This window comes from Nuphar pumila, chromosome 10 (assembly GCF_984573655.1).
Source record: "Nuphar pumila chromosome 10, dmNupPumi1.hap1.1, whole genome shotgun sequence".
Taxonomy (NCBI): Eukaryota; Viridiplantae; Streptophyta; class Magnoliopsida; order Nymphaeales; family Nymphaeaceae; genus Nuphar; species Nuphar pumila.
In genome coordinates this window covers 90067130-90087954 of record NC_143258.1, presented here as the reverse complement: position 1 = coordinate 90087954, position 20825 = coordinate 90067130, and the positions used below count along the sequence as shown (strand labels likewise).

The 20825-nt window shown below is 38.4% G+C and overlaps 1 protein-coding gene across 1 annotated transcript; it reads left to right on the top strand.

The window, feature by feature from the left end:
• The first annotated feature begins 11835 nt into the window (after window positions 1–11835).
• LOC149827292 (uncharacterized) lies at window positions 11836–19988 on the top strand. The gene is made up of 10 exons (XM_090020284.1): window positions 11836–12295; window positions 12466–12603; window positions 13873–14061; window positions 17726–17863; window positions 17958–18076; window positions 18148–18280; window positions 18385–18514; window positions 18925–19004; window positions 19095–19229; window positions 19317–19988. The coding sequence occupies exons 1-10, from the start codon at window positions 11846–11848 to the stop codon at window positions 19551–19553; spliced, it is 1749 nt and encodes a 582-aa protein (XP_089876410.1). The 5' UTR covers window positions 11836–11845; the 3' UTR covers window positions 19554–19988.
• Window positions 19989–20825: the final 837 nt, after the last annotated feature.

Genomic DNA, 20825 nt, shown 5'->3' with positions numbered 1-20825 from the left:
CTTTCCAATAGGGATGGTAGTGGATTGGGGGAAAACAGGGCTCTGCTCCACCTTGCCCCATTTGGACCGGAGGAGGCACATATGAAGGTTAAAATCAAAACCCGTGCAGGGATGGAGGCGAGGATGGACTTACGTTTTTTCCTCCCCGCCCCCTTTCTCCATTAGTAAAATAACAAAAATGCCTTTAGGGATGACAGTGGACCGGGGAGAAACGGAACCCCGCCTCGCCTCGCCTCGCCTCACCTTGTTTGGACCAGAATGAAGGACATGAAATGGGGATGGAGGGCGGAATTTTGAGACGGAGCAGGGGTGGAGACCTTGTCTCCCACCCCCACTCCGGTTCACTGCCATCCCTACTTTTCAACAACTGTTTTGTAAACTAAACTCCGTATGTGTTCGACATTGTCCATTTAGTAAGAACTCACACTTAGCTATAAAAATAACAAAACTGGTAAATTGTTAGTTTTGAACTTTGAAAAGGCATGGTCACATGTTGTGATAGGACGATCTAAAAGTCACTATACAATTGATCAACCATTTTTTTTATATTTACATAAGAAACCACTCTTAAGATCAGAGACCTAGCCGCACTGGCTTTGCATGCCGTGCTTACCATTGCTGTCCTGGAAGCATAAAACTTAGTGAGCATACCCCTTATCCCTAGGGAGTTGATCAACCACGTAGATCACCTTTCATGGTCAGATTTTTAGAGAAAACATAAAAAAGGCATCCACCTAGACAAGAGTGTGGAGCCCTTGTCGCCAAATCTCTGCACCAGCTCTGTTTCAGTGATGCTGACAACAAGCAATTCACGTTATTACTTGGAAGCTTTGGATGCGGTTGGATCGCATTGCCCATGATAGTGCATGAGTCTCAATAGATAGGATGCATCACGAAATTTGGTATACTTGTAGAGAAAATGGATTAAGCTGAACTAGAACTTTGACGAGGATCAAGCTGGTGTAGGAATGTTATTATTGCAGAACCTTGGGCTACGTTTGAACACTTGGGCATGATCACAGGTGGAGTCAGGAATTTAAATTAGGGTGGGCACAAATGCATAGTAAAAAAACTAAAAAAACCTTAAAATTCTAATAAAAATCAAACAAGAAATCATGACTAATGCTAATTAAAAACATATAAAGAAAACCCTAAAATTCTACTAGAAATTAAACATATCATGAATATTATTGCTAATAAAAAAGAAAAAATGGAGAAAATGATCAAAACCCTAATTAGGCATTTATATCATTTGAAATAATGTAAATAAAAAACCTAAATCCTAATAAAAATCTTAGATCTTTCATCTATGTTAATTGATAAAAAAACATAAATATTCCAACCAAAATCAAACATTCATTATTCATGGATTCATGCTTAATACTAATTAAAAAATAAAAACACTTAAAAATCCTAAAACTATAATTACATTCATGCCATTTAAAAAAATCAATTCAAAACCTTAATTCCTAAAAACATCATAAAAAACCTAAAAAGTTAAAACCATGACTAAACATTTATATCATTCTAAAAACCCCAAATTAAAACCCTAAATCTTAACAAACATCATTCATAGATATGTTATTAAAAAAAATAAAATCCCTGCAAAATTCTAACCAAAATCGAGAATGGATTTATGAAATTGAAATACATCACAAGACCCTTAATGTGTGGCATTTATATACTAGTAGATACATTATGATCACCCTAAGTGAAAGTGTGTGTTGCAGTGTCTAAAAAGTTAATTAAGATTATCAATTCAAAGTTAATATTATTGGAGTTCTGGACTGACTGAGTTTAAGTAATACTAATATGGAGGTTCAAACACAAACAATACCTTTATTTATGCATTGAATCTTCATGAATAGCCTCTTAAGTCATTTTTCTACACATTGTCCTATATTTACCTAAGTTAGTAGATATTCATTTATTCCTACAAGTTTAGTCTCACATTAAGGAGTGTTACGACATTACTTGACTTTATATAGTGGGGTGTTGACTTTAAGAGCAAGACCCATTGGAGGCATATCAACTTGAACCTTAAACTTTGGATCTTGAACTTTAAACTTTGTATTTGAGACTTGGATTTTGATTCGACTAGGCTCGGCTCGATCAAGTTTGGTTTGGTCTTTGAGTGTTCATTTTAGTATTTGGGATGATTTTAATCCTCAAGTCTAAGATCGACCATTGACTGACCCATTTGTGAACCTTGACCTAGTCATAATACCGGTTGAAATTGTTTTGGACCTTGACCAGACTTGCCTAACGTCCTTTGCATGGGGCATTTATGGTCAAATGATCCATTAATCATCATTTTCTGTTGATCGTTGACTATGAACTAATGCTAGTCATTTGGCCAGTTTGAGTTGGGGCATATATATACCCTAGCCCTCTCCCATTTTCACCATCATTAACCTCTTTTCTCATCCCATGAGCTTAGCATCTCTCTCTCTCTCTCCTCCTTTTCTATCATGTGCTCTTTAGAGCTCTAAGCTCTCTCCCATATCCATTGTGAGCTCCCTATTCCTCTAATTTAACTTATACAAGTTACCTAAGGCTTTTCATGTTCTCTACTCTAGTGGGTTTAGGTGGTTAAGTCGAGCCTAGGGTCCCTACCCAAGCTGAGCCTAGAGTTTAGCCTATAGTCGATCATAAGTCAACCTAACCAAGTCAAGAGGCTTTTTAAGATGGTTTGTATCAAGTTACTAGGTCTTACTCAGTGTAAGGTGTGGTTCTATCTTCTCAAGAAGGCGAAAGCTCAGTTGTATTATGTGAGTGCAGTTGCACGAATAACCATTAAACCAAGGACTTGATCCTAAGTGAAGAAACTATTACTAAAGATAGCGCATATAACTCATGCCTTCTAGCACACCTGGTTGAAACTCATTTGCCTTAATAATTTTACAACAAAAATAGTTCAAACCATAGTTATCATGAAGCATATATATATACAAGAAGAGATGCATGAAGCAAAAGCAAAAAAGTGAGTATTATAAAGTGATTGTGAAGTGCATGGGAAGAAACAAAAAAAATTGTGTAGGAATTTAGGGGAAAGCGAGTGAGAAGCAAAGAACAATGTAAAATCATATAAAAAAAACAATAAAAACTGAGGAGAGAATGAGCAAAAAGCGAAAGAAAAGTGAAAGAGAAGGGCTAGGGAAGCTATTTAAGAAGTGAATTTTCTACAAATAAAAACTACGCTTCTCATAAATAAGAAGCAAGTTTTACTATGCACTCCGGAGGAAGCAGAACAGTTCCTGCTTTGGAAGTGTGCATCTTCTCCTATAGAAGTGCTTCCATTAACTAAAAAAAGTGGTGGCACCCAGGATACCCGTGACAAAATAAAAAAGAAGTGAACTCTTGGGATAAAAACTCAGTTTGTCTAGAATACCTTTGCACCTAGCCAGCAATGTTCAGACACCACTATTCTATATAGTGTTATCCGCACAATCAAACAAGTCCTTTAGGATATGTTTGATGCATCATTCCCAGCGTAATTTGGACAAAAATCTTGCTGGGAACGACAAACGTGTCCTTAAACGCATGATCTTTTTGTTCCACCCTCCCCTGTTACAAAAGTAACAGGGACGAGAGGAACATTGATTTTGTCTCGATGGGTGTGCCTCTTTGAGCCCCATCGCCCTCTGCATCCCCCTCGTGATCTCCTCCAAGAAGCTCAGCGGGGGAGCGTTGGGTCCCCTCTTTGTCTTCCCGCAGTACGACATAAGAAAGTAAGCTCCCTCTATCTGTGATGGAAGTATAATCGAAGGAAGAAGAAGATACATACGAACCATCTTCGACAATTTGTCCTCAAGATTTTTTGACGGAATGGAGATCGAATATTCCGGCGTGGGCGCCGGGAAGTTATTAGCGAGCCGAGGTTCCGTCCGCGACCCACTCTACCACATGCCAGACACTCCACGACGGGGCTCCCACCGGCAAGCACAGTCGGACGTCACCTTCCCGGCTGCCGGACGACTTCCTATTCGACATTGATGCGGATTTTCCCTTGTTCGACGTCCCTTCGATCTCCGACGACAGCAATTTCGGTGATGACAGTCTGTCCTCAGCCCTCGTGGGTGCCGAGAAGTCTCCAGAGGTGGGCGGCGGAGTCAAGGAGGAGGCGCAACCAATCGCCGACGACAGCGGATGCGGCGGTGAAGGAAGAGGAATTGGTAGAAGGGGTTGGCACGTGTGAAGCTTGTCCATGGATGTGACTTTCCTAGATGGCCTAGGGTTTCAGCTCAGACCGCCGACGGAGAATGGGGGCTTGGCCACGCTGGATTCCGACTGGAGGCCGCATCACCGGCGCTCCTGGTCGGTCGATGGGTCGCCAGGCTCTTCGCTTCTGGAAGCAGAGTCATCGGTGGTCGACACGAAGAAGGCCATGCCCGCTGATAAGCTCGCTGAGCTCTCTCTGATCGATCCCATGAGGGCTAAGAGGCTCGTCTTCTTCATCTACTTCTTAATTTTTTTCTATTTCCTTTCTTTTTTTCTTCTTCCATGTTTTACTTTTGGGAAATTATTCATTTTGTCGTTGATTCTTTGATTTGTTGTTCATTGTGTTAAAAAAAAAATTTCTAATAAAAATTTGACTTTCTGGGGAAAATGTACCCCAAATTTTCTTGATTTATGCTTGTGGCTACAATTACCATCGTCATTGTTTTTGCTTTTAATGTTACCATTTTCATCGTTTAATCACAAAAACCCAAAATTTCATGAAAAACCCTATCTTTCCATGCACCATTATCATCATGGTTTTTGCTACTGTCGTTGCGATTATAGTATTAGTACTAGTGTTAGTGGTAGTAGTAGTAGCTACTATTCCTGATTCTAGTCATTCTATTGGAAAATTTATCTCTCTTCAAGCTGGTGTTTTTCTAAATGTACTTAGGTTATTAATCTATTTAACTATTTATTTAGTCATCTATAATATATTCGATGTACGGGAGGATCACAGTTTGTGGTTTTCTCTCTGGTGCAGGTTTTTAGATGTGTGGTGATGTTTTGAGGGTGTTAGTTATGAGTGTGTTGTTTGAGGGTTTCTATTGAGATGATTGCATATTGTTTATGACTTCCTTTTGACTGAAGTTGAGTTTTTGTGGATCCTCTATGTGTAGGATTCTTGCTAACCGGCAGTCTGCAACATGATCAAAGGAACAGAAGATACTTTATACTAGTGAGTTGAAGAGGAAGGTGCAGACACTTTAGAAAGAGGCAACCACTTTGTCAGCACAGTTTACATTGCTTCAGGTATTTAGATTTGATTGGATTCGTGTGTGTTTTGTTGTTCTGTAAATGCTTCTTCACAAGTATTCATCAGCGGCTTTTCTTTGGATTGCCATTTGGTCACGTAATTGATGAATTGAATTTGAATTGGTAATGGATGATATGGCAAATTGCTTTATTGATTTTCAAGGAATAGGGGTGGTTAGGTTTCAAACAAGCTTTTTTGTTGGAGGTTGATTTGGCTGTCATTATATTGATGATGGCTTTATGCAGGAAAAAATCTTGAAATGACAATAGTTGAAAGTGGTTTTCGGTATCTGTGCCAAGTTTGAAATCTTTAATCTTACTGAAAGCACCACTTGTTTCTTTTGGATTGGGGTTTGTTTATACTGTGAGTCACCCTTGCATTCAGAGTGCCCAATTAACTGTTCCCCTATCGCACTGCATCCATTTGCATTATAATTAACTGTTCCTATTCAAGTTTTTATCTTCAGGCCTTTAAAAAAGAAAAAAATATGTATATACAAAATTCCTTCAGCATAGATTTCACCTTATTATTGATGGAATTTCTGTATTTGTTAGTTACTCGGTCAAATGTGACGGGCATTCTATTATAATGCAAATGCTACATGTTATGCAGTGTAAATTTTTTATTTATCTCCATTATTGTTTAATCTTGTGTAGATATCTCATATATGGACTGCTATCTCTTTATATAGATGTTGAACATTAATTTTTGCTTAGAGGATCTTAGATCCATAGTTGGTTCACCTTCTTTATCTGTTTGTAATGTTTAATTGTGCTATGTTTACTTTTGTTGTGCTTCTCCATAATTTCAGACCAGATGATAATCTATTCTTTAGGCACCTGTTCATCTCCATATGAGGCACTCTAGTTTTATGTGCAAATTCAGGCACTTCATCTATGCACAAACTTGTTATTTCTAGTTAATTTCAGGAATCAGCAAGTTCTTCAAAACACTTTTGCATGTATTCAAATCCTTGTTAAGTTTTCTTCGCTACTTCTTGTAAATAGCAATCATCTAGTTGCAGGTTGCCTCTTTTTTATCCTCTTTCCTCGAAGAGATCAAGACTCCACTTGTTCTTTGTTAGCACTTACTGATCAACCTTCTCGTGGACTTCCAACTTGGTGGAAGAACCTTAGTTGTCTTTCACTACTATTGATAAATGCTTATTCTCATAATTACCTCTCATCTATTATGCTCAATCACATGCCCCTAAATTTCCTCTTCCCATTTGAAGTAAAAAAAAAGATTTGTTGATATTTCTAGCTTTTGCATGTATATACTAATATAGCCAGGCGTTCTGGGTTTCATCATAACAGGGTATTCTTAATATTTTGGGATCTGTTTCAGGTCTTGCGCTTTTCTCTATAGCTTGGTTTTTTCTTTCCTAACCGTAATTTTTTTTTCTGTTATATCTTGGGTAATTTATTGGATTTCTATTTTTGCCTTATTTCAACATGTATACATTTTCTTCCCTACTCATATAGTCGGGTGTTCGTTGTAGATGGAAGATAGTGGGGAAGTTGAGGTTGTATGGGAGCCTTTGTGGTTGGATAAGAAGGTGAAGATGGGCGTGATTGAGAGTGATCGATCGATGAATGATTTGAAGCTATCCATCTTCAGAGGGATCAGTAATGGAATAGGTAGTGGCGATGCAGGTGCAGAAAGAGTGGGCAAGAGAAAAATCTCATAGCAAGATCACGCAGCTCTGAGGGTTTGAGCTTTTTGAACTACAGGAAGGCCGCTCTGTCTTCTTGGCCAGCATACCCTCAGTTCATTGTGATTATGTTTTTGTTATGGTTTCCATTGTATAAAGATAATAAAGTAGTCAATCCAAATTTTGGATCTAACCTCTATTGATCATTCTATGCTCAGAGAGAGTGAGAAAGAGATTTATGCTTGAGAAACGTTGGGCATTTTAGGTGGGTCATCTACATCTTTTGTTTATTAAAACCAGTGTGGTTTAGTTCTATCAAATTTGCAGTGGAGAGATTGATCTGCAGGTGCTCATGAAATTGGTTTTACCACACACACAGACACAGAGAGAGAGGTCAAAGAACTATTGATTATTTCATCTATATTTTAGTAGGTTAGTTATACCAATTTTGCAGTAGCATATGTAGTATGATCTAAGAGTTTGATATCTGTGGTGTGCATCTTTTGCAGCAGAGCCATTGCCAAATGAAAAGATATCCCCAACGTGTAGGGGGAAGTACTTGGGGAGTTTTACACTCACACTACATACACCAACTCAGGTACATGGTTAACACAACACCAACTTCATGTATGTGGTTTATGGTGGTGGAGGTTGGCTGTGATGGTTTTATTTGCTATCTGTGTGTGTGCTCGCGTGCATGTGCATGCACAATTAGCATTTTCATTTACATGAAGATAGTGACACATTTTTCGCTTTTGATGACTGGAATTTGAGCAATCTACAATCTAGATTACATTGCCCAACCGAGTCTTCAAAAACTGATGTGGTTAGGTTTAACTTATACAGTGCAGCCCTGTTGGTTTTGGTACAAATCTTGTTTTTATAAGAAAATATCGACAAAAACCGAGGTGGTATCCCATGTGGTAAGCGGGGTCCTGTGCCAAGCTGAAGGCCCAGGTTCGAATCTCTCTGCCACATGCAACTTAAGAGATATCTGGTAGGGGTCTGCCTAACCCCAGCTTGCCTTTCAAACAAAAAAAAATATATTGACAAAAATCCAATTTGAGATCCATATTTGAGGCAAAAATCCATATTTGGGTCAAATATCCGGTTCGAGATCCATATTCAAGGAAAAAAATTGATATTCAGGGCAAAAATCCAATTTAAGATCCATATTTAGAGCAAAAATCTATATTCGAGGCAAAAATCCAATTCCAAATCCATACTCAAGGTAAAAAAAATCATGGTTTTAGATATAATTTCATAATTGGATCTATATTCGAGTAAAAAACCATAATAAACTTCTTAAAACATGTAAAATGATGGACGGATCGGGTCATATGATCCAAAATGAAGTAATTCGACTCATTATCAATGACTGTTCAAGTTGTCCGTACATAGTCATCAAACAATGAACATTTGAAACATAACATGTTTTGTAACCATTATTCTTTGTCATTTCGACCCAAATATGAAATCATTTTTTTTATTTGAAAATAAATAAACTGCAAGAAAAATAAACTAATATAAATTATAAAATCAAAGAAACTATAAAATTAAATATAAAAAACACTAATTCAAACCCTAATCAAAGAAAACCAACAAAAAATCCTAATTAAAGAATTTTTTATTTTTTATATTTAATCCAAACCATAAAATTAAAACAAAAGAATTCAAAACCTAATTTGTTAAGCCCTAATTCGATACCTTAAATCCAAAAGCCCTAATTTGAAACCCTAATAAGAGAGAGGAACAAAAAAGAAGCAAAAGAAATAAGAAAAAGGAGTGGGAGTCGCCGCCCGGCTGTCTCAGCAAAAAGAGAGAGAGAGAGAGAGGTAGGCGTATAACACCCCCCCCAATCCTCCGCCCAACTTTTCCTCTTGTTTGTATAACACCGTTCCGCGAAGAGGGGGTGGGACGGAGCGCATCCGCCGGTATTTAGTTCCTTTTTAATTTTAATTTTGGGTATGAAAAGAAACTGCCAGGCCTCGTACATAACGTATGCTGTCCTGCTATTAAGGGCAACGCGATGCGTGTTGCTGGACCCACAAAACAAAACGGTTAGAGTTTGTGGGGGCCACAGTGGCAACGGTGCTTTGAGAACATGTCACGAATTTATCGAGATATTTACCGTTATATATTGGTTATTCGTGCTCTGACTGTCCAATGACCAACGTCAACAAATCTCTTTGTCAAACACATTTGGGGAGAAAAATCTCAACTGATAAAACAAAAATTTTCCCACGAAATGCTAAGTAAATAATTAATATATATAAAAAATTTAGAATATGAAAATACAAAAAAAATTCCAAAAGCGTTTTTGTTGCATTTAAGTTTGCCTATGCCAGCTCATTTGGACCTGGACCTGGACCCAGACCCGAGTTCCGGGACCTCGACGTGAGATCCAGTAGAAGAACCTTACAGTCAACGCTGGCTCGTGACCCAATGTTGCCCGTGCTGGTCAGCCTGTATCGGTAGAAAATCGATATGCTTCATCTCTGAATCGGTTATTTTTAATAAATATAAAAAATACTTGAATTTTTAATATTAGTTTAATAGCTTTATCACGTATCATGTTTTGATTGACATGTAATATATTTTTATTTTTTGGCTGGTTAAGAACGATTCACTTGAGTATCGGTATTGGCCAAAGGGTGCAAGCTCGATACGGATACTGACAACATTGCTTGACCCACGGGACCAGCACGTTGTATTGCTGACAGCCCTAGTAAGTCCAGAGCCTTTTTTTGACTTGACGAACCATCTAATCACGGACCTGGTAGCTATGCATGGGTTAGATCCAATTATTCAGCTCCGGAACCGACCAAGTTTGAGCATATCCGGGTTTTGAGGTCCAAAGCACGAGTACTTTTCGTCCTAAAGTGTACATATTTAATAGGGGTATCAACGGGTCTGGTTTATCCGGACCCGACTCGGACCAAACCCTATAAGGTCCGGGTATGGTGACAAATAAGAATACCCGATTAAGATCCGAGATCCAGACTTGAAGGTCCATTAATACATGGACCCGGGTATAGTTTACGAAATTTTATACCCGACCCAAGTTCCGATTAAGACCCGAAAATTTTCAATGTAAAAATTATAAAAAAATATTATTTTATCGGATATGCTCTGGGTCTGGTTCATGTAGTTCTTATCGGATCCGGGTATGATTTATCTTATAGTAGACTGGTTAGATCCGGGTCTGGACTCGATACTATACCCAAAAATCTGGTTCAAATCTGGTTCTACCTAGGCTCGAACCAAATCCAAACCGTTGTAACCCCTAATATTTAATATTTAAGTCAGATTAAGCATTGATCAGGTCCAATTAGTCCAGGATCCAAAACCTATTAGTGTTCCATCTGGATCCCCCCAACGATAAGCCCCTTTTAGGCTATTACCATTAGGTGGGTCAGGTACGGTCTTGTGAGGTTGTGGGCTTCAGAATGGACCCATTGTCAGAGGCTCAGAGCTTAGCCGCAGACCAGCTAGGACTTGTCTGACTCAACCGATTCACGTAGCAACTCGGAACGAGTCATTGTGGACGCCCGCTCCAGAGGACCAAAGAATTTGGGTACCTGCGATCAGGTCTTGATTTGACCCGGCTAGAGGTCATCCGATTCCCGAGTCGATTCGGATTAGGAAAAAGGCCGGATAATTGATTCCCGTGAATCTAAAATAAGAACATTTTATTTTTGTTGGCGGGGAAAAGAACGAAGGGGCATCGTGGATCCTCGTCTTTATTGGATCTGGTCAGCCTTGACGTCTTCAACTACACTAATCCCAAAATGTACATTTGTCGGTCACTTATTTACCAAAATGTCCTTTCCATTTTTTCCTTTAAAATTATGAAATGTATTCATCAATGAGAAAATTAGAATTTTTATAGGAAAGTTTGCTTTTAGTAATGATCTCAAACCTTAACTCCTTATGACAAGATGATTCAATTTTTATGTGAGGAAATGTTTCCTATAATGCCATTCCTTGCCTCTCTTGTTGGAATTTTGCCTAAGTGGGAAAATGCTTGCTATATAAAGCCATTCACTGACTCTCTGATTGGTAAACAATTTCATTATCTTCCAAATTTTCCTCGGGGAAAAAATTTCCCATTGCTATAAACAAGAGTGAAAGCGGGAAATTGACATGGTAGTGAAACAATCAATGTCTTTGAAGAACTTGCCAAGTTAAGCATCAATTCAACCAACACTCAAATCTAACTAGAACCTTTTAAATTTCATATTAATCCGTCAATAAATTATGATACTTCAATATATATTTGTGACAATGATCTCTATTACCCAAATAAATTATGAATAAGGTTCAACACGCCAATATTTTGAAACCAACCCCATTACCCCACAGTTAAACATGCAAGAACATTCTCCCAAACACCACACTCGTGTGTAGGAGAAAAATGAGAAAATCTGCATTAGGTGGGAAAATTCAGCAAGGGTCTTTATGTGTTGATTCCAATCAGAAGGAATAATTTTCATCTGAAAAGATTTCATATTTTTGTATGGTTTCACTAGCCTTTTATGTGAAAATTTCCGCCATCTAAAGAGGCAAAGAAATATTGGAGAAATTTTCTGCAGCTATGCATCCCCTGGTTTTCATATGATACAGACATTCGAATTTTCTGAGAAAAATTCTACCGCTTCCAATCATGTCCTAAAAGCCAGAACCAAATCCATGAATCCAATCTGAAGTTGATATTCATAACAATTCATTTAAAAAACATTTTTTTGTTGAGGCAAAAAAAAAATACCAATAAAAAATTAAAGAAAGGTTCATTAAAAAACCATAACAAAAAAAATATCAATATAATAAATAGATATTAAGACGAGGCTATTTTAGTAAAATAATATGGCAAATGGATCACCGCAGCACATAAGGGCTCCCCTTCCTCCCTTTGCCTCTCTCTCTCGTTCGCCATGGAGGAAAGCTATGCGAATTCCGTGGAAACTCTGGAGAATTCCCAAAACAGCCACGGGTGGCAGAAGGTCGTGTACCCCAAACGCCAGCGGAAATCCAAACAAGAGAATTCCGCCGCTGGAGAATCGCTCCGCCCGAACGGCACCGGCGACAAGGCCGGGAACGTCTTCCGATCTGTGGAACAGCACGCCGATGAGCGGCGGAGGCGCGCCCTCGAGGCCCAGAAGGCCGCCGTCGATGCCGTCGCGGAGTTCCTCGCGAAGCCCTCCGCTGCCGGCGGCGGGAGCTCCGACGAGGAGAGCGAGGCCGAGAATTCGCAGCCGAACGGGGCCGTGGCGGAGGAGAAGAAGCCTAAGCAGAAGAAACCCAAAAAGCCGAAGGTCACCGTCGCCGAGGCCGCCTCCAAGATCGACGCCGCGGACCTCTCGGCGTTCCTCGTGGATGTCTCGGTGAGCGAGTTCTTGATCTGTGGCTTTTGTGAGTCGGTTTCGTTTGATCGCTTGTGATCCGTGAGTTTCGCAGTCTTGGATTCGAGGAAATTTGGTTCCTGAAGGAGTATATTTTGAAAAGCTGACATTTTTCTGTTTTTTATTTCTGGGGTTTTCTTGTTTCGAATTAGGGTTCGTATGAGAATGCACAGGATATTCAGCTTATGAGGTTCGCGGATTACTACGCGAGGGCGTTCTCTGCGGTCAGCGCGTCTCAGTTCCCGTGGACGAAGATGTTCAAGGAATCTCCCGTCGCAAAGATCGCGGATGTGAGTTGATCTCTGCGCGCGGAACTTGGGAATTTCTAGTTCTGGTGGATAAATGAAACCAATGAGTGTAGCATTTTCTGGTTTTCGGAGTTATTTTCCCGTGCTAATTCGCGACTTCATTACGGTTCTTTCATGCCGATTGCTGTTTTAGAACATGATCATGATTCATGATTTCTTTTGTTGTACGGATTTTCGATGCTTGTAGGGAGAAACTTCGATCTTTTTCCTCCTTATAGTGGGTTGTAGATTTGATGCATCCACTCATCCATAAAATTGAATTGAATTGTGTTATTGCTTGTGCTCCCTAATGCATTACGCTCAGCATTCCAAGCTTCCTTTCATTTTTTTTTTCAAATTTCCTTTTTTTCCCTTTAATTCTGATCCTTTTTACAAAGTTTGGAGTTGGGTATCATCGAGCACGTAAGGTTTTTGCACTAATCCTTTATCTAATAAACGTCACAGTTGACCCGCATCCTTTAACTGTGTGAACTGAGGAAACAAGATAAGTTATTATGGTGCAAAGAGATACTTAATTAACAATGTTCAGAAGCATAGATACTTTTGTGAGATTCACTTCCAGCCTATGTAGTTAAAAACGCAAGTCTACCGCCTAGGAGTGCCTAGGCACGTACTTAGGTTGGGGGTGGGGCACCGAGGTTGGTATTTTACATTTGTTTTTATACTATTTAAAACATTATAATCATGCTTTGTTTTGAGTTCTTTGAAATATTTAAGTTTTTTTGCATTTTTTTCTTATTTTTATTTTTTATATGTTTATTTTAATGATTTTATTCTTTAGTGTGTCTCTAGGTGATACAGCTAAACAAATAATTGTTTAGATGAAATTGAATGTTAAAAATGTAATTACGTTTTACTTGTTTAAATCCATTCATGATTTTTTTTAAGTTTTAGTTGTCTAGCTTCATAAACTATGTTAAATATGTATTTTATATTAATTTTAAGAATTTACTGTAATTGTTTAATTTTTTCTTTTTTCTGTTTTTTGGTCCCGACTAGTCCTGTGTAGGCACCGACTAGGCCTTTTAGGGGCCTGGCTCTTAGGCGCCGACTAGCTTTATTGACTACTTAGCTTCCAGCAGAACAGAGAATTTCATCTGATCAATCCATATGCGTACAGCACATATTCTTTTTTTTTTTTTTGGTTTTTTGGTAGACCATCCATTATGCCTTAGTGTTCTGACATGTTTAGTTATCTATGCCTATATATCTGTTGATAGTTTTTGTTTTTGTTTATTTTCTTTTTTTCAGGTACCAGTGAGTTCCATTTCTGAAGATGTATACAGAACATCTATTGAATGGATTGGCTACAGACCTATTGAGGCTCTTAGTGAATTTGTTTTGTGGGCATTGGATAGTATCATTGCTGACCTTGGAGCCCATCAAGGAACTATTAAGGGCTCAAAGAAGTCCACTCAACAGCCATCATCCAAGGCACAGGTGACTGAGAAATCTTTCAGCTAACTGTTTCCTGCTGCAGTTTTTCTCATAATGTGTATACTTTAATTCCTGGCTTTTGGTTGGCATTGCAACTTTGTCTTTTTCTGAAGGTTGGCATTGCAGTTTTTTCTTCTTTTTCAAAAATTGATGTCTAATTTGAGGTGTTGCATTTTAGTGCTGCTTTGATTTACATGTTAGAATAAACTGAAATAAGCAACTTTTAGTAGTTTAATCCACTAATCCTCCTGGTTTATAACTGTCTGACTCCCTGTGCAAGGATGGGCATGGATATTTAAAACTGCCATTTCTCTCACTTTGTTCTTCTATTATTGGATTTAGTTTTTGAACTTGCATATTGTTTAAATCAAGTATCTCCCACTTGTGCTTGAAATTGTGCTGTATGCACTAGTAAATTTTTAGCTGAATCAAACTTTATGGTTGATGAAAAGAGAAAAACACAAAGATGTCTACTGCACATGCCTTTTCTAGTTTACAGTGTCACTCAGGCAAATCATGGATGCATGTTCTTTTTGTTTTTCAAAGAAATGATCAACAGTTTCTCTCTGGATACTGAGTTATGGTCACCAGCTCCTATTCTATGGGTGGCAGGTTCCTAGGTGACTAGAGACATTGATATGTTGGAACAGAGAGAACTTGAGCTATTCAAACGTGTTTATGTTGAGCTGGACTGCCTTGGTTACGGGTTGAAATTGAAATAGAAACTGGTAACTTTTGGGCTATGGTTGTGAACATAGTGACAAAAGTTTTTATCGGCAATTTCTCATTTTTCAAAAACTCGCAAGAAATTGAAAAAATTCAATAAATCTCACATTTTTTGGCAAAATCTCAGCAATAAAAAATTAATTAAAAAATATAAAAAATAGTTTTTATAAGAAAATATTAATAAAAATTATTTAAAAATAAAAATATAGGATTTTTTTTCGCTATAAATAGCTGTTTAAAACGTAAATATCGCGTTTAAAACACGGTATTTATGCTTTTTCATAAATCTCACAATATTTTGAAAATCTCACGAGAAATTGCCGTTTTAAACTTTCAGGCAATTTCTCGCGATATTATTGTGAGATTTTCATAAATCTCGCGATATTTGTCACAGTGGTTGTGAATAGCACTTCCAGTGAAGGACAAAGTGTGTGCCACCTCTATGTATCTTCTGCAGCATTCCATTGGTCAACTGGAATGTAGAATTTTTAACACTAGTTCCAGTGAATGATATCTTTCTCAAGGATAAGTTCAGATCTATGTTACCACAACACGGCACTTAGGGTGCCGTACCCGCATTGACACGTGTCGACACAGGTACTGGTACCTGGACACGGCATTTGCCGTGTCGTATATAATATTCTATTATATATTATATTTTCAATATATAATATATATTTTAGATGTATAATGTATATTTTCAGTATATATTTTAGATATATAATATATATTTTCAGTATATATTTAGCCATGTCCCCATACCCACATTTTTTGGAATTGCTGTGTTGTACCCTCCGCACCTGTACCCGCACCCCGTACTCGTACCCATACCCAGGTGACATAGGTTCAGATTAGTCAGAAGGAAGACCAAGAGAAATAGCTAGTTACTCCTCTGTTTGGGAAGCAAATGAATTGGGATGCCAATTTTAACATCATATACGAATAAACAGTGCTAGATAATGTGGAGACTAGAAATCAGGATTGGAGAATTCTTCTTGGTTTCATTATGAATTGTATTTGTCTCTTGTTCTCTGGTTGGGGTCTGCCTAACCCTAGCTTCCCAATCCAAAAGAAAACAATTGAGAAATAAGGAATCCAGGTAATATTGCTCGTCATCTGTACTTCATATAAATCCAGCTACGTGTGAAGAATATGTTTAAATTCCAGACTGACAAGTGATTCTCTTTTTTTCTTTGGCTAGCTAAAACAAAATGACTTATAGAGAAATAAAAGAAAAACAGGAACATTCAGTAACTAAAATATTTTTAGTTCTTTTGGTATATTGGTTCACCACTGGAACCTTACCAAATGATTATGAAATAGCTTTGTGCATATGAATGCCTGTTTTCTAGAAGCTCACATGCGTGATGGTTTGATAATTCTGCTATTCATTTCTGTCAAATGCTTCTTTTTGCGATTATTGAGAATGCACACTTTCTCCCAGTGCTCCCAATGTTTCTAGGATTTGTTGTCTTTTCGGCTATTCTGAAGATTTCCAGGAGTCTTACGTGATCATCTTGGTTGTGCATTTTAGGGGTTGTTCTAGACCTTATGGTGATATGGAAATCTGTAAACAATAGGGAAAAATGTTGGAAGAAAGATTAGAAGTGTATCTAGTATGTGTGTGAGAAACATTTGCTAATGTTTAAATGGTTCTATTACATTATCCTACAATATTTTTCCTTGTTCTATCTCCTAACCAATATATCATCGTGTGTGTATGTGTATAGCAGTAGGACAAAACTGCAAACATAAGTTGTTCATAAAGTATGTGAATTCATTGATTGCACGATTGAGAAATAAGTTGTTCATAAAATATGTGAATCCGTTGATTGCACACATAATGTTTACAACTATACAATCACATGCTGACACAGCATGGTGTTGGAGCTCATGAAAAAATTTGCTCGATTCCTCTGCTTCTGAGATATGATCAGCCTGCTTGGTTGCTGCTGTTGTTATGTTTGTGAAAGCATGCAGACATGGCATAATGGCAGACTTTAATAGAAATATGTATAGCCATCATCATTTAAGAGCTATAAATTTTCTGATGCTCAAACCTCCTTGCACTGATGAGTTGTTTCTTCTTGAAATTTATATGTTGTTACAACTTGCAACACATTAGCATAATATAAAACTGGCTTTAATGTGCCAATGGTTTTCTTGAAGTTGTGAACTCATGCGTGATAATTCATACATGGGCCTCTGGTCAGTGGTTCAAGTGTTGGTGCTCTGCTTCTCAAGCCTATCAATGAAGGGCCCTGATACCTTGTGACTGAACTATTATATGTTAAATAGAGTAATGAACTCCCTCTTATGAAAAGTACATGTATCTTAATCTCTTGATATTTACATCTCCTTTTGGACTAGCCTGCTTTTGTAATCTAGAGAACGTCTGATAAATTACTTAATAGAAGTCAGGAAGGTGATATATTGCGAGCATTTTTTAGAGTACAACTATGTTCCATACAGTCAGAAGATGCTGTAGGTGGTGGTGCACCTAAGGTTTGTCCTTATGGTAGCCTGGTGTTTGAAATGGTAGAAAGTGCTTATTGAATGCCTTGAGTTTAAACCCATGCTTAGAATCCCAAAATACAGATAATGAATATTTATTTTACAACTGGATTTTTTTTCTTTTGCTTTTTTTCTTTTCGCCAGGAATAATGGTTAGCAATTATAGTGTTACAGTGAACCAAATGATGATGTTTTTTTGTTTTCCTGTTTCCTTTCTGGTATTGAGAAAGTAGGGGCAGGGCTCTCGATTCTGAGTCATGCATACGGTCCTGACATTTGTTGTGATTGTTGCAGCTATTAGGGTTTTCTGATACTCGTCTTTTCTCTTTTGGCTAAGATTTTTGTTCATTCTGTGATCACAGTGTACCAACAAAATTTCTGGCAATTGTTTGTATGCCATTTTAAGGGCTTCCTATTATAACTGCAGGTGGCCATCTTTCTTGTTCTGGCTATGGTGCTGAGGCGAAGACCTGAAGCATTATTCAACCTAACTCAAACACTGAAAACTGGTTCAAAGTATCAGGGTCAAGATAAACTTCCTGTCTTAGTATGGGCTATAGTGCAGGTAAAGATTATTTCTGAACTATCGCTTTCGGACTTTTATGCATGGACATGGAACTGGATATAAACTTAACATTGATATTTTCTTTATTTTCTAGGCATGTCAAGGAGACCTTATTGTTGGGATGTCCTCGTGGGTTCAAATTGCATTACCTATGGCTGCAGGCAAATCAAGCAACCCCCAATCAAGAGACCTGGTTTTGCAATTGTTAGAAAGGTTGGTGCCATTCAATTTCACATCCAAGTGCTTTATCAATATCATCGTTTCTGAAACATAATTGTTTACAGAATCTTGTCAAGCCCCAAAGCAAGGCCCATTTTACTGAATGGTGCTGTGAGAAAGGGAGAACGTCTGGTACCACCCTCTGCGCTTGATTTATTGATGCAAGCTACATTCCCTACTACTTCAGCCCGAATCAAGGTCACCACCTTCTGCATATCCTTCCATTTGTTTCTTGGTCATTGATCAGGCATTTTGAGCCATTTTTTTTCAAGTAATTACCGCTAATTGTTTACATTCTACAGGCAACTGAAAGGTTTGAAGTTGTATATCCATTCCTGAAGGAGCTGGCTCTTGCAGGTTCCCCTGGAAGCAAAGCAATGAAACAAGTAGCAGCACAACTCTTCCCTATCACTCTCTCTGCAATTAATAAAAGTAGGTTGGAACTGTAAAGTATGCCCTTTTCTGTGGGATGTTGTGAATTTGTCATAAAGAATTTGGCTATCAACTGACTCACTGCAATTCCTAAAAGATAAAGGATGTCTTAGGGTCTTTGATGGTGTCAATTAAGTCAACTACCTGGATTATTCGTTAATATAGAGAATGTGTTGCTCTTTTGAGTAGCTTGTAGGAATCAATCTTATTTTGATATTCTTGTATCAACCGACTCTTCTTCCAACATTAATGAGCAACAATCATGCCATTTCTGTGGTGAGGCAATCCAGTTTCAAATGGCACTCTCATTAGCATTAACAAAGATTCCTTCTACTAACTAGATGTGAATTGAAGTTTTAAAGCTGCCAGATCAAAAGGAAGTTGATTTGCATCCACCACTTATTTTGCAGACAATCCAGAACTATCGCGAGAAGCTGCTGGGACATTCATTTGGTGTCTAACTCAGAGTTCTGATTGTTACAAGCATTGGGTTTGTGTTTTGAGCATTTTCTTTGTCTCTGATATATTGCACTCCCTAGGGTGTGCAATCACAACATGATTTACTTCAAATTGTTAACAGGAAAAAGTATACCTTGAACAAATTGAAGCCAGTGCAGTTGTTCTTACAAAACTCTCTGAAGAATGGAAGGAACACTCTGCCAAATTCTCTCCATTTGATAACCTGAGACAGACCCTTACAAATTTCAGACTTAAGGTAAGTGAAACGGTGCATCCTCCCTACATGCTCCTGCCACATTTGGTTTTCTACCAGATACAAAAATTGACTTGGTTTCTGGGACAGAATGAGCAAGCCTTGAATGGGGCGGAGTCAGATGCAGACCGTTTATCTTCCATTAGATTTGCAGACAAGCTTTGCAGAGTTTTACTGGGAAAGCTTACACGCCGTGGCGGTTGCATGAGGACTGGTATATTAATCCTTACAATTGGGGTTGCCGTTTATGCTGTTGCTTCAACGAATTCAGATTCATGGGACTGGAAGAAACTTTCAGTTCTGTTTGGTTCCCCAAGATCTGTGTGAGTTTCATTGAGGTAGCAGGTAGTGGCACATTTTAAAGATGGCTGCATGCTGTCAGTGTAGGCAATCAGTTTTCCTTTTCTGTGTTCCTCCTTCTATCCTTGTGTAACAGGCATGGAGAAGATGCAAGTCTAAATCAGGCATTCTCTTGGTAGAAACCAGGATCAACTTCATGCAATGCCATAGTTGCTGATAAAATCAGTTTTTTTTTTGTTTTTTTTTCTGGTTGGCTTCATTTGGGTTTTGCAAATATGGGGGTTTGGGCAGAGGGTGAGAATTTTTGGTCCCTGAGACTAACATGCAGTTTTCCCTTTTCCTTCTGTAATTTGCTATGAGTAAAGAAATCGGATATTTTGATGTTCATCAGTTGGGAAGGTTGAATGCTAAGTGCATTATACTCAGTTTACATTATGTATGTGTACAATTTGATGATTTCAACTTGATGATGTGTTATAATTTCAGTTTTGGATTATGAGGTGCCTAACATGTGCCCCAGTGGTCTTTCAGATATATGTGCCCCAGAATGGGGCAGGCTGGTCAAGTCCAAAGGTCTTGGTCTGATCAGGCCCCAGCTGACCCTGCTAGCATACATGAATGGAGAAAGTTGTTTGGGGCCCTGGACTAAATGTATAGGTTTGAGCCGGATGAGAACCTGGCCAAGCCTGGTCAGGTCCTTGAGAGTCTGACATGAGCCCCCCCACCACGTTAGCTTGTGCTTAGATTGTGGTTAAATCGTCAATCGTGTGGCTATGCAGTTTGACCGACAAATCATCTTGTTATGGTGGGTTGAGTTGGGGAAGAAGTATCCTTGTAAAGTTTTTCCCCTTTGGAAATCTGGTGCTCCTTCCAACTGCTGATAGCTAAGAGTGCCTGTAAGCTGAACTGTGGAAAATGTGTTGAGAGTCGATCGAACATTGTGTATCCGTCATCTGTGCAATACCAAGAGGTATCAAAAGTTTCAAAACAGAAGCTTGTTGGAGTACTTGGAAAATGAACGCTACAACTTCACAGGTTTCAGCAAAAGATCGTTGCAACTATCTATACCACCTGGTTCATTGGCAGTCTTTTTCTCTATTAAAAACCAAAGCTACTCTGTGACCCGACCATGTCGTTAGACAAAACTGTAGGAACATGATTCGAGGTCAGTCGCCAAATAGTTGCAGCAATCTTTTTCCTGTCGCCTGTAAAGTTGCAGAATAGAAGCAATTGAAAAAGGTTAACCCCACGGGAGCCTTTGAGTAGAGAGATTCAAGAAAACAAAATGATTTGTTTTTT